Source organism: Hypomesus nipponensis, chromosome 28, assembly GCF_054491055.1.
Source record: "Hypomesus nipponensis isolate SF chromosome 28, ASM5449105v1, whole genome shotgun sequence".
Classification (NCBI taxonomy): domain Eukaryota; kingdom Metazoa; phylum Chordata; class Actinopteri; order Osmeriformes; family Osmeridae; genus Hypomesus; species Hypomesus nipponensis.
The window spans coordinates 5,640,766-5,654,356 of NC_140388.1; the positions used below are offsets into that span (position 1 = coordinate 5,640,766).

Sequence of the window (13,591 nt, forward strand, 5' to 3'; positions counted from 1 at the left end):
TGTGACTGTCTTTCGTGATTTATTTGCCAACAGATTTCTATATAACCGTCAGGTGACGTTGTTGACGCTGAACTCACACACCCAGTAGAATCCAGTCTTGGTTCAACTCTGCCTTAATGGGTTGTAAAACCAAAATCCCATGTCCATCATGACAGACAACAGGACTAAAATAGAGCTAAATCAACTTATTTACATACACTTTTACATAAAAGTTTCCATTAAAAATGCAAAGTATGGATGGAGTTCAGGGATCCAGAAGATCCCAGGGTCACGTGAACAGCGTGAGCTCGGTTCCAGCCAGGTCAGGGTTCAGTGAGAAGGGTGTGACCCAGACAGTATGTCGTAGGGAACGGCCAGGCCGATGTTGTAGTTATACCCCGAGGACTCTGCGTAGTTGGACCTGCAGATGGGCAGAACGTGCTCCTGGGAAACGGAGTCTTCAGAGAAGTCGTAGTGGCAGATGACTCCTCTGTGTCTGACATGAGGATGAACACAAAGAAAGCATGTTAAAGCTACAACCAGGCCTTCATGAAGAAGAGGAGGGGCTAATAGAGATGGGTAGGGGCTGAGAGATGTGGGGAGGGGCTAATAGAGATGGGGAGGAGCTCAATAGAGAGGGTGAAGGGCTCATTTAGATAGGGAGGGGCTAATAGAGATGGGGAGGGGCTAATAGAGATGGGGAGGGGCTAATAGAGATGGGGAGGGGCTAATAGAGATGGGGAGGGGCTAATAGATAAGGAGGAGCTGACAGATATGGGGAGGGGCTAATAGAGATGGGGAGGGGCTAATAGAGATGGGGAGGGGCTAATAGAGATGGGGAGGGGCTAATAGAGATGGGGAGGGGCTAATAGATAAGGAGGAGCTGACAGATATGGGGAGGGGCTAATAGAGATGGGGAGGGGCTAATAGATAAGGAGGAGCTGACAGATATGGGGAGGGGCTAATAGAGATAGGGAGGGGCTAATAGAGATAAGGAGGAGCGGACAGATATGGGGAGGGGCTTCTACAGATGGGGAGGGGCTAATAGAGATGGGGAGGGGCTAAAGAGGGCCGGTCACCTGCGGTGGGCTGTCAGGTCGTCGTCGGTGATGCAGGCGCCCCGTGGAGACTTCTCGTCTGGGATGTTGGCCGTTACCAAGGTGCTGGTGGTGAAGCGCACATGTCTGACTGGGTGCCTGCGGGGGTCAGGGTCAATTTATCATCTCCCAGAAAGAAATCTGACTAATGTGTCCAGGTACTGTACTGTATCGGCATGAGATAGAGGTGCACCACAGAATAGCCAGACTCGATCCTGTGGGTGCTATTAGTAGGTATTGTACAGGTGTAAATATCGGGGAGAGCACAGTCACTGATGAGGTAAACCGCCCGGAGACGGAGCTCACCTGTTGTGCATCTCCCACAGCTTGGCGCCCATCCTCATCTCCCAGACACACACCAATCCCTCGCCTCCGCCACTCACTATCTTCCAATCGTCTGCCTGCACGGAGGTCACGCCCATGTGGTGGGCGTAGAGCGACGCCACAGAGGACCCGGTGCGCAGGTCAAATACCCTCACCCTGGAACAGGGAGAGAGGAACCATTCCGTTTAGCCTGTTAATCAATAAACCGATCAATGAATGAATCAATCGATCAAATGAGCGTGTTAGTGCAGAACAAGGGGGGAAAAAAAAATGTATGAACTGGAGGGTTAAAACGTCCATTGAAACATCCATCTTGTCTGATAGTGTGTGCTTGCAATAAAGGAAACACAATAACAGATCTAAACTGCTGTTGTACGGCAAGCCAAACAAAGAGTGGTTGCCCCAGCAACAGCTGGTGACATTGGGCGTCTTTCGCGAACGATCGTGTCTGTCGCATGAACAAACATTGAATCACTCGAGCCCCCCCGATATCACTCACCAAACCGAAAGCCGCCCCCCCCCTCCCCCCACACAGCCTCTCCAGCTGATTAAACGCACCTTCCAATGCCTTCATTAAGACAAGAGGGAGGGTTGCTGGAGGCCGGTTTCATGGGGCACACATGCCCAATAGCCCAGAGCTCCATCTGCTCTGATGGGGGGTGTTCCTGGGCCCCTCTGCCGCCAGAAGATGACTCCATCCGGGCAGAAGCTTCCACCCAAAAAGTTCATTACCAAAATCCAATTCATTTGGTGGGAGAGGTGGGGTGGGAGGGCTAGACTTCATTTGCGTTTTCGATGGATGAAGGAAGAAGGGCTCCGTGGCTAAATAAGCATTGGCGTGCGGCGGTTAGCGGCGACGCCGAGGGTCTAGACGCCTCAGAGGAACCGTGAGGTGCCAGGGTTTCCCTCGCAGCAGAGATTAAGACCCGCCGACACAGACAGGACATCCATCTCAGCCTGGACTGAGCTGCACGTCGCCAAGCTTCCGGTAAACAAACGACCAGCCGTTCATTAGCACCGCCGTGTATTGCTGGAGCACTCGCCAGTCATGCCACTGGAAGTGACACGGCCAGTGTCAATGTCCAACTTCCTGTCAACTGTCCTCTTAACGGCGGGTGGCCGAGACACCTGGAGGTGGCGCTCTCTGTCTTTCTTTCGCTTTGTTTCTCTCTCTCTCTCGTTTCTCTCTCTCTCTCTGTCTTTCTGGCTCTGGAAGAGGAAAGCAGCTTGTTTGGAGGGGGGTAGGAACTGTGCTGGGCCCTGGCCCATGGTCAAGGAGACATGCAAACCACCTACTTTCCACACAAAAGGTTAGTCTCCCAATGAAGAACTCCAAAAAAAGAGAGAAATCAATTCCAAGGATTCAATTTTGTTTTCTTGGCTCCAAACGTGGCGGACATGTTTTTCTTCTCCAATGTGTAGTTTTAGTGGCGAGGTGGAGGAGGGCTGTCTGTCTACTGAAGAGCCCGCTCTACCACCGGGGATGAAAGGCACAGTGAGAGATGCCTTTATGTGCCCAAGTTTCATCTTGAACCTGCCAACTCCTACCCCGACAGCCAGACACTGCTGAGAGGAGAATGGCACAGTGTGTGTGTGTCTATCTCTCTCTCTCTCTTTGTGTGACTTTTTCTCGTTCAGGATGCCAAGCTGCAGATGTGAGAAGTGGCGTGTGTTGGTCTGTTCTGTATTTGTGTGTGTTAGTGTGTGTGTGTGTGCGTTAGTGTGTGTTAGTGTGTGTGTGTGTTTGCAAAACGATGCCGCTGGACAGGGTTGCTTTGTCTGACAGCTACTAACTCCCACAGAAAAAGCCCCCAGGTGCTCTCACACACACACACACACACACAAACTCAAACAAACCAATTAGCCCTACTCCTCAGTGTCTTTCTGAAGCTGTATGGGTGCTTTGTCTTTCAAGGTGAGCTCGAGGAAGGTGTAAAAACACAGTTTCATTTGGACTGTTTCGCTGCAGCTATTCTCTGCTGGCTCTGAGCTAGACGGTCCATATCCTCCCTGCTGTGTGGCTGTCGGTTATGGAGCACAGAGGTTCACCGTGTTCCTGTCCAAACAGCTTCTGGAAACACTAGGTTGAGTTCAAATGGGTCTTGGTTAGCCTCGGTGTCTCTTTGTGTGTGCGCGTGTGTGAGAGTGAAAGTGTGCTTGAGAGAGTGTGTGTGCATGTGTGTGAGAGTGTGCTTGAGAGTGTGCGCGTGCGTGTGCGCGCGCGTGTGAGAGTGTGCTTGAGAGAGTGTGTGATTGTGTGTGCCTGTGTGTGAGAGTGTGCTTGAGAGCGTGTGTGTGTGTGTGTGCGTGTGAGAGTGTTCTTGAGAGTGTGCGTGCGTGCGTGGCAGTAGCAGCAGCAGTTCCCCCATACCTGCGGTCCTTGTTCCCACAGGTGAGCAGGTGAGCGTGCTCTCCCAGGCTGATGCAGGTGAAGTCCCCCGCGGAGCTGCCCACACGCACCTCCGCCTGGCCCGTCTCCAGGCGGTACACCTGCACCTGCACACACAGACACACGACTTGACGGAGCCTCGTCACCACGGGACAGGTCACTGACATGGCCGGACCTAAAGGCAGGGTAGGTGACATTTTTGCAAACTTAGCCGTTTTGGCTCGACAGCGAAAGGATTCAAACCCAAATAACCCACCCCCTAGACACTCCTCCAAAAAACATGAACGTAATGCCTGAATACTGCCAGGAGGTAGTCAAACAGACAGACAGACAAGTCCAATCATTGCATTCGGTCTAAATGCCATCCAATCATGAGTGTTACATTACCTACCATGCCTTTAAGTCGAGAGCTCTGATCCCAAAAGTGTTCAACTGCCCATACATTTACACTGGACTGGTTACCACAGCAACAGACACAACTCAGAGACAGTTGTAGTGCCTGACTGTCTGAAGAGAAACGTCACAGCGTGGACCTAGCAGGTAGCCCGAAACAGAAGCAGCCTCTCTCTCACACACACACACACACACACACACACACACACACACACACACACTCACAGACAAACCCTCGTGTTTGCCTGTTCCATCACTCAGCTCTCTTTGACTCAGGGACCCAGAGCAGAGATGAAGCTACTGAATAATTCACGGCGTCGTCAATCCCCCGAGCTGCCCTTCAGAAGTGTGGCCGGTGAACGGACCTCCGAGGGGCCTCGCTGCTAACTAACTCCTCTAATCAGATGCCCCCCACCCCACCCCCCCCTCCTCACAGCACTCACACACAGCCCGTCTGCAGCCTGGGAGCCGACCACAAGCACGTCGGTTCTGAAGCCACCGTCTCGTATAACGAACGCGCCGCAAATATTCAACGTGGACGGCCGGTGACGTACGGCCGTCTTGTTGAACGCGTGCTGTTCTCGCGGGTTGAAAGTGGCACTGTGGCATCATACACGCAGTGTAGTGTCGATCACTGTCGACGTGCCATTTCACGTGGCGTTTCGTCGCGTCGGCGGGAAATCGTTCAAAGGGGGGGGGGTTCAGGATAACAAATGAGCCTTTGAGGCGACGTTCGCTTTGTTGTCTCTCGGTGACAAAAAACTTTTCTTGAAACAAAGGGGGAACATGACGTCACGCAGAGCTGCTTTTATTGGTTGATCGGCGACAGCCGTTATCTCCGAGATGGAACGTCTCACCGCCAGTCTGGCAAAACATTCGAGAAATAATGAAAGTGAAGGATGCAGAAATGCAGATACAGGGCAGGAGGAGGACGCACAAACAGATGTGAGAGGGGACTGGATGGAGAGAGAGAAGGGGTGGAAAACAGGGAGAAAGAAAAATGGTCGAGAGAGAAAGACAGAAAGACAGAGAGAGAGAGAGAGAGAGAGGGAGAGAGAGAGAAAGACAGATAGATAGAGACAGGAAAAAGGAGGGAGAGAGAGAGACAGAACGATAGAGAAAGAGAGCAACAGAGAGAGAGAGAGAGAGAGAGAGAGAGAGAGAGAGAGAGAGAGAGAGAGAGAGAGAGAGAGAGCGAGAGAGAGAGAGAGAGAGAGAGAGAGAGAGAGAGAGAGAGAGAGAGAGGAAAGAGTGCGACGTAGGGAGACAAAGCGAGAAAGAGACAGGAAAAAGGAGGGAGAGAAAGAGACAGAAAGAAAGAGAACGACAGAGAGAGAGAGAGAGAGGGAGAAAGAGAGAGACAGAGCGAGAGACAGTGAGAGAGACAGAGGGAGAGTGAGGCAGAGAGAGGAGGGGACATGATGTAAGGTTTGTCTGCGAGCCAGACGAGGAGTGTCTGTAGCCAGGCCAGTCCTAATGGTGAGGTGCCCCGGAGCGATGCCAATATCCCACACTGGACTCTGAAATGACAGCTTGATGTGATTAGAACAGGGGAGGGAGGGGGGGGGGGGGACAACTCAAACGGTTTGGGGGGTTTCGATGAATCACCTTCGTTTTGGGAGGGTGCTTGAATTAGCAGGCAGTCCAAAGCAGTCATTATGGTGAGGCACTGTCGCCGATAGAGACAGCGCACTCTCGTTAACAGAGCAGTGATCAGCGTGCTATCTTCATGCAATCCCATTCCGCATAGTTATATATTTATGTTCTGCGTTTTCGACACATGTAGGCGAATGCAAACTAGATGCCGTCATACAAGCTTTGATTTTCTCTCTGAGCTGAGGATACCGTTCTAACATGGATGAAGTATAAAAGCCTTTCACACAAGGTATTGTTACCTTAATCAGAAGGAATTATGTTTGTGTGTGTGTGGGTGTTTGCATGTGTGTGTATGTTTGTGTGCGTGCGTGTGTTTGTGTGCGTGCGGCTGTGTGTGTGTGTGTGTGTGTGTGTGGATATGGTGCCCAGTGAGCAGATGCCCCACTGCCCCAGGTCTGCTGGCAGGGGACAGGACTGGTAATGAGAACCTGGAGACGCACTCTGACCACGGCACACACACGCACACACACTCACACAAACGCACAGGCACACATGCACTCACTCACACACACACACACACACACGCACAGACACTCACACAAACACACAGGCACACATGCACTCACACACACACACACAAACGCACAGGCACAAACTCACTCACGCACACACACACACACATAAACCTAGAGCCACAGACCGAATTACAGCACGCTCAATTAAACACAGAGAGCAACAAAGGCTAGCCTCAAATCGAAGACTGGAGCTGTAAACACAACAGCAGTACTGAATGCAGGCACACAGGTACAGCTTTGTAGGTACGCTTTCCAGCAACAACAAAAAAGAAAAACAAACTGAAAACGTGCCATCCATTTGAGGTGGTTTTTTTAAATGCGTTTAATCAGATTTCAACAGAAATCCACACTACAATGTGGCAGTTGACTGGCATGAAGAGGAGAGATTTTCCTGGTTGCCACCTCAGTCTTCTTTGACAGGTTTTAATTAGACATATGTCCCCTCTCTTGTTCAACACTACAACACCACTCCGACTCACTAGGTTTTGCTGGCAACTTTTACTTCCTCTTCACAGTATGAAATTGATGTCAAATACAAGATGTAGACTTGTTAGGCGGATTGAACCCTGTGGGGTTTTTACATTTAATGAGAAATGTGGATTTCATCAAACGTGAGAATCGTAAATTGGCATCATTTGGAGATTCAGAGCTGGGCAAAGCAGGCCATTCAACTTCAACCGAGGTAATATTTGTGGTTTCTACTGCAACAACCTTGTTCTCTGCGACTGACTACCAGCAAAGCTAAGTGCTGTTTCAGCGCTACCTCTGTCACCGTAATGGAATGATGTCACAGGGCTGGCACTGCCAAGGGTCTGTCCAAAACCCAGACAGAGAGAGAGACACAGAGAGAGATACAGAGAGAGAGAGAGATACAGAGAGAGAGAGAGAGAGAGAGAGAGAGAGAGATAGAGAGAGAGAGAGAGAGAGAGAGAGAGCATGAGAACAAGAGAACCAGATGGAGTGAAAAAGAGAGGGGAAACAGCTTGGAGAGAGAGAGGATGACAGAGGGAGAGAGACAGAGAGAGAGAGGAGAGAGGGAGAACAGCCACTCCTTGATCACTTGTCGAACTTCACTTCCCAGATCTGTGCTGCAGACAAAACATCCCAACCCAGCGAAGCAGAGCGGAGGCTAGACCAGTCTTGGTACCCTGACAGTCACGAGGACTGACGACTGACTGACAACTTCATCCATCCAAATTCACCTACCTCCCCAAAGTCCCTAGTCTCCAGACTGTGATGTTAAGTAGGCTAAATAAAGCCATAAGCCCCCATAGGAGTTAGGGTCCTTAGAAACATCCCGTAATTAGAAACAAACATGGGCTTCTTTGGGAGCCAGAGACGATGGGATTTAACTAAGGGCTAATTATCTCCATGCCCAAGAAGAGCTGGGACACTGTCCTAGTCCCCCTGTCCTCACCCAAGTCCCCCTAGTCCTCTCCCAAGTCCCCCTAGACCTCTCCACAGTCCCCCTAGTCCTCTCCACAGTCCCCCTTGTCCACGAGTCCTATCAAGATCATGATAGCTCCTCATGTCCCTTGAGCCCAAACACCCCTGACAACTTCTCCACACAAAACACTCACACCTGTAGTTGTACCAGGGAATACACTCCTACCTGTAGCTGTACCAGGGGATACACTCCTACCTGAATTGTCGTTCGAGTGAATCCAAACAAACTACATTAACCAACCTTGTTGCCTCCATCGTGCATGGCCCAGCCACTGCTCTTGAGCCCCAGTGCAGCCTGGGAGTTGGAGGCGTCCAGGCAGGTGACGGGGTGTCCATAGACACAGTGGAGGAGGCGCGGGTCGGCGTGCCGGGAGGACAGCGTGAACGCGCTGTCGTCGGCAGACACCACAGCCAGGGGCTGCTCTCTCTGCCCTGGCACCAGCACCACACGCTCCACCTAACACACACACACACGGAATAAGTCTTCAATGTAGCAGCAGCTGCTGTAGTAGTAGCAGCTGAATGCTAACTGTGGCTAAATGCTAAATCCCCAAGCCTGTGCTCGTAGTGGAACTCACAGGCTTGGGAAGCCGAGCCTGGACCAGGGTCCTCCAGTAGCCACGCTGGTCAGGCTGGTCCAGACGGACATCCACCCCAGTGGCGGAGGCCAGGGTGGGGCTGTCTGGGCTCAGGGCCAGGGCGTGGACCCTCCCCACGCTCTGGTAGTGAAAGACGGGCTCCCCTCCAGTCTCAGCGCTCCACACCTCCACACAGTCTACACAGGGGGAAGGAGTATCGATAAGACCTTCGAGCCAGGGCACCATAACTCCATTCGAATCAACTTTATTAGCATGACAACTCTGTGCTAACTCAATAATGACAACATTTGAATATGTTTCAATGCCAGATCGAAAACAGGAACCCCTTCTCTCAGAGAGTGTCAATCCAGTCATATGGAAGAACACTACGCGTGTTCTAACAGTTTGAATGAATGTGGTATTGCTCATGTGCCATGGTGTTATCTGCGTTCGTCCGGTCAGACTGACCGTCCAGGTAGGCGGCGGCGGCCAGGGTCCGGTTCACCTGGACGAGGGTGACCTGAGGCCTGGGAGCGGCGCCGCAGGCCAGCGGGCGAGGCCTCAGGTAGGAGGCTGCGCAGTCCCAGTGCAGCGTGTCCCACAGTCGGACGTCCCCCGAGGTGTACCTGCCGGTACACGCGAGTGTGTATTTACCGAGCCCACCAACCTCTCTCTCTCTCCCCCCGGTGAGCGGGCTTGGGTTAGAGCTCTATGTGACGCTAACGGGACTTCCACAGACTGAATCACAACTCAGCCCTCGCCCCCCCCCCCCCCCCCCAACACCACTATCACCTCCAGCTCCTCTTTCCTCCTCCCCCCTACACACTCTGAGCAGGCATCTGCTCCACAGTCTGAGGTAGAAGGTGAGAGAAGGGGGGAGAGAGAGAGTGAGAGAAAGACAGACAGAGAGAGAGAGAGAGAGAGAGAGAGAGAGAGAGAGAGAGAGCGAGAGAGACCAGCAGCCAGGGCAACGTCGGAGGCAGCGACACCCCAGCTGACATCAAGGCTGTCGTGATAACACGACGTCAACGAGAGGAAGCTCTTGCCTAACGCACCGGGTGCCAACAAACGACAGGCCATGTGTCGGCTGACATCACAACTTCAGACTATCTCAAATGTATCTCAGTGACGAGATCGGGCTAAGTAAGCCGACGGGCTTTTTGCTGTGACCAGACAAAGGTCAAACAGAGGCCGGAACACTGACAGAGGTCATTTAGGAGTGGAGCAAATCAACGAGCATGGCCTGAGCAACATCGCCATGTCACTTCAGCCAGCTCAACTCCAGTTTAGGCAAATCTTACCCAGCCACCACAATGTTGTCACAGGAACTGACATCACACAGTATTTTCCCCAGCTCAAACTGCAGCTGGCTGATGGATCCCACCCGGTTCTGCGGACAAGGAATAAGAACTCAGTTATGTCACTGAAACCACAGATATCCCCATTTTTGGGATTAACATACAGCCTGAAACGTTTGAGCCTGACAGACACTAAAAAAGCCTGTTGTTATCCTAGCATGCCTTAGCTAGCTTCGCTGGACTCACCTTCCAGTTCGAGCAGACCGTGTGGTCAGAGAGTTTGCAGTCTCGGAGGGTGCTCTTCCAGGAGGGGGAGTCAGACACGCTGGCCTCTCGGTGGTAGCCCTCCTTCTGGCACAGCTTGTACCACAGCACACTGTCCTCTGCTAGACACCCCCACGCCTTGCTCACCTGCACGGGCATTGAAGTCAACGGCACGTTGGTGAGAACGTTCAGGTGAGGGAAAAGAAACCGGAGCGTTTTCAGTCTTTACCTGAGCACATCGTCCAAGCTCAGTCCGGTTCAGGTACTGGAATATCTTCAGCGCTAACTCGTACGGTAGCTCCACGTCAAAGAATGGAATGTCATTTACCTCATTCTGTAGAAAACAAAGTGTGTGTTATGTATAATACCCAGTTTAAACTCGAGGCACTATTTTACGTAACAATGTTACCTGATAATAGTGAGAGGTGTGCGCAGTGATGTGACTTGTGTGTAGAACTTAACGGTGAACAGTAAAGCCACGTTAACCGTATGGTTAACCATGTTTTCATGCGTCATTACTTTTGTTATGGTAAATTTACAACAGTATGTGTGGGGTGGGGGGTGGGTAGCCTGGTCCTAACCAGAATCTCGTACATTTCATTTGTACAGAAGCCAAATCAAAATTGAGCGGAAGTACGTAGGAGGGCAGAGCCAGTCTGGGCGGGTGTGTGGCTGGTGGTGTAGACAACAACCTCGTTAATGTCATCCATCATAATCATCCTACCAGGTCTTGAATGAACTGGTCCACTAGTTTCTCGCTCTTCTTGACTTTGCTCTGTGGTTGTGTTGGCATGGAGTTTTTCTCACGCTGGGATTGCCTCTTCCTTCGCATCCTCTCCTCAAGAATCCTGTCCATCAAGGGACTCGTCCTTCCATCCAGCAAGCCCTCAGCTATCGACACATACTGGGGCTGGTCCTTGGAAGTTTTCCCAGCCGAGGAAGACAGCCCACCGTCGTTCCCCGGTAATGATGACGACCTCGGGCTACTTTCCTTGATGCTGCTCCGTGGAGGAGATGCAGTGTCAGCATCATGCCTACCTGTTTCTGGTTGACTTCTGCTTAGAGAGAAATCTTCAAAATATCTATTTTTACAGTCCTTCCGACTTGGCTGTATCTTATCTCTAGGAGCAGGGGAGTCCGAATGGTTGCTTTTACTCGTCATTTCTTGCTTCCAACTCTCTCTGAAAGCTAACAATTCATCTTCCGCCATGATTTAGATGCAAACATAAGAATTCCAACATTGACTTTGAACGCAGCCTCTTGTAAACCATAAATCATTAGGTTGGGGATAATGCAAACATTGGATAGTTTCTCAGTAACCCTGCTTGAAAACACTAAAGAGACACATTAACCGAAGCAGTCCTAAAGCAAAAACAGTCCGACTTGGCTCCGTTCATAAATAACTTCGTTCCGCCTCTTTAAATTCCTCAGATTTTATTATAAGGGCAGCGTTTCCACATTTTGATTAATAGACCTATGAATATTGTGTTTAAACAAATATAATAAGTGAGCCACAATAAACTTTAAAAGCTGGTTGCACATTTCTGAAAAACCTTTCCCTCGAAAGCTCTCCCATGTCTGATTTTCAATGTTAGTGCTGCAATGATTTAGGAAGTAGTGACATATAATGACAAAGTACTTTATTGTAGAAGTCAAAAATGTCAAATTCAGTTTCTTTTTTTTTTTAAGTCACATTAATTCAGCATAACTACCTTTAAACATAGGCTTTCCATTTAGCAATCTCCATGTTTGACCCAAATAGAAAGAATATCGATTTTTGGAAGGTGATTTGTCTCAAAGCGACATTATAACTATAATAGTCTACATAGCGGCCGAAAAAAATCACCATACCTCAAACGTGTTGACTTTCAGAACTACTGTGGTCTAAATTGTGAAAGTCCCTTCGGAGGCCAGCAACGAGAGGAGCGTTTCAAGAGTTAATGATTATTTCTCTCTTTTGGGAAAAGATGATGTAAACCACCACACCATGTGACACTTAAATGAATAATACAGTACATAGCAAGAGAGAGAGAAAGACAGAGAGCGAGAGGGGAGAGAGAGGGGGGGGTTGAAAGAGAGGGAGAAAGAGAGAGAGAGACACAACAAGAGTTCAGATTTGATCTGGACAGCAAGGGGATCATATTCCATGAGACTGAAGTGGACAGGGACATTAAACAACTCCCGTGGTTTGGTAAACATGTGCTGGTTGCCGATAGATCAGTCGTATTCTTTGACCGGCGACTCAGTCTGTGCCCAAGTACCATCACCGTGCTCCGTGACACAGGCAGCCGCTTTCCGACTGAGGCGGATCGGAGACCAGTTGGAGAAAAGCTGGACCATTGGGAACCGTAGATCGAAAGAGACCATGGAGTTACATGCACCGTTACACTTCAACAGCTTCGTGCACACAGCAATACACATCACTGTCCTCATCCTCTGCATGACAAAGCGACACCTGTAGGCGCAAGTTCTCACGATGGTGAAACCAGCAACAGGTACGCATTACAGGTGTTCATGCATAGGCTAAAGACTGTCTGCACACTGGTTTAATACAGTATATTGTATTGTAATGGTCTGGTCTGAGAGATTTGTTGTAGGCTGGTTGGTAGATGATGTTTTCTAGTGAAAGCAAAATGCTTCAACAAGAACGGATTTATTCATGTACATTGAAACTCTTTAAAACAATTATCCAACACAGATGGCAGCTTCAGCATTTCAGCCCGGAGTCGTGGGGGTGTCCGAATATTTGGATCAGGACAAAGAGCTGCTGTCCAGCGGGCTATGGTGCACTCACCTGGAGACAGAACCGCTTCAGGCATCGGGAGAAATCCGATTTGGAGTAGAAATAATCTTTGAACTATTCCTATGTCAAGCAAACGACGATTGTGCTTTGACAAAGGTGAGACTGGCCCAATATTTAATTTACTTACTGTCATTGGATGATGACGGCATGGTTTGGGTGTGAAACAATGTTGACAAATTGTACTCAAATCAGTCGAGCCATGCACTCACGCATTAATGCTAGCTCCTTCTCTAGGTGATGTCATTGTCCCCAGACATCTGCGAGGGGAAAATCTTACGAATGGCCTTGGCACGCAACTCTCAAGGCCACTTGACTGAAAAATGCAATATTGATTTAATATAAATACCTGTATGTTGCGCATTTCTTGCAGATGCCTTTCTGTACTTGTGCTCATTGAAGAAATCTCAAATTGCACTGTACGTGTTGCATAAGCTACTGTAATCAGTCTGAGAATGTGAAAGCGTGTAAAACTCGTCTGATAATTCGGTTGCAGTATCCTTTTCCTTAGATAGGACCTACATGATGTGATTGTCAAACAAATATTGGAAATGGGGAAGAAATCATGAACTGTGTAACATTTGAGACATGTTGTAAGAAGCTTGAGATTGTAATTTGATGGCAGTGTTACGGCAGATATTAATTACGAAGTGAGAGTTGCACATAGAATGGCATGCTGTCCACGTTTTCTGTATAAGCTGGTATCATACTGCTGCACAACTTGCAGTTGTTTATGTCTTTTATATACCCATTTGTTATTTATAACTTTTGAAAAAAAACATTGTGCATATATACTGCACTCTAGATAATAAAATGTTCCCAAAATGTTTCTGCAATTGTGCTTGTTACACA

The 13,591-nt window shown here is 49.6% G+C and overlaps 1 protein-coding gene and 1 long non-coding RNA gene across 2 annotated transcripts; one reads left to right on the plus strand and one right to left on the minus strand.

Moving 5' to 3' along the window:
• Positions 1-2: 2 nt before the first annotated feature.
• On the minus strand, positions 3-11,316 carry fbxw8 (F-box and WD repeat domain containing 8). Its single transcript, XM_084695023.1, has 11 exons — positions 10,664-11,316; positions 10,169-10,273; positions 9,922-10,086; positions 9,679-9,767; positions 8,846-9,003; positions 8,378-8,574; positions 8,041-8,256; positions 3,772-3,896; positions 1,383-1,556; positions 1,059-1,175; positions 3-475 (listed from the first exon to the last, which is right to left on the minus strand). Exons 1-11 carry the CDS (start codon positions 11,147-11,149, stop codon positions 310-312), a joined length of 1,998 nt encoding a protein of 665 aa, XP_084551149.1. The 5' UTR covers positions 11,150-11,316; the 3' UTR covers positions 3-309.
• A 640-nt stretch (positions 11,317-11,956) lies between these two features.
• LOC146219628 (uncharacterized) lies at positions 11,957-13,568 on the plus strand. The gene is made up of 2 exons (XR_014751067.1): positions 11,957-12,434; positions 12,638-13,568. It is a non-coding gene; the product is annotated as an uncharacterized LOC146219628 (long non-coding RNA).
• The last annotated feature ends 23 nt before the right edge of the window (positions 13,569-13,591 follow it).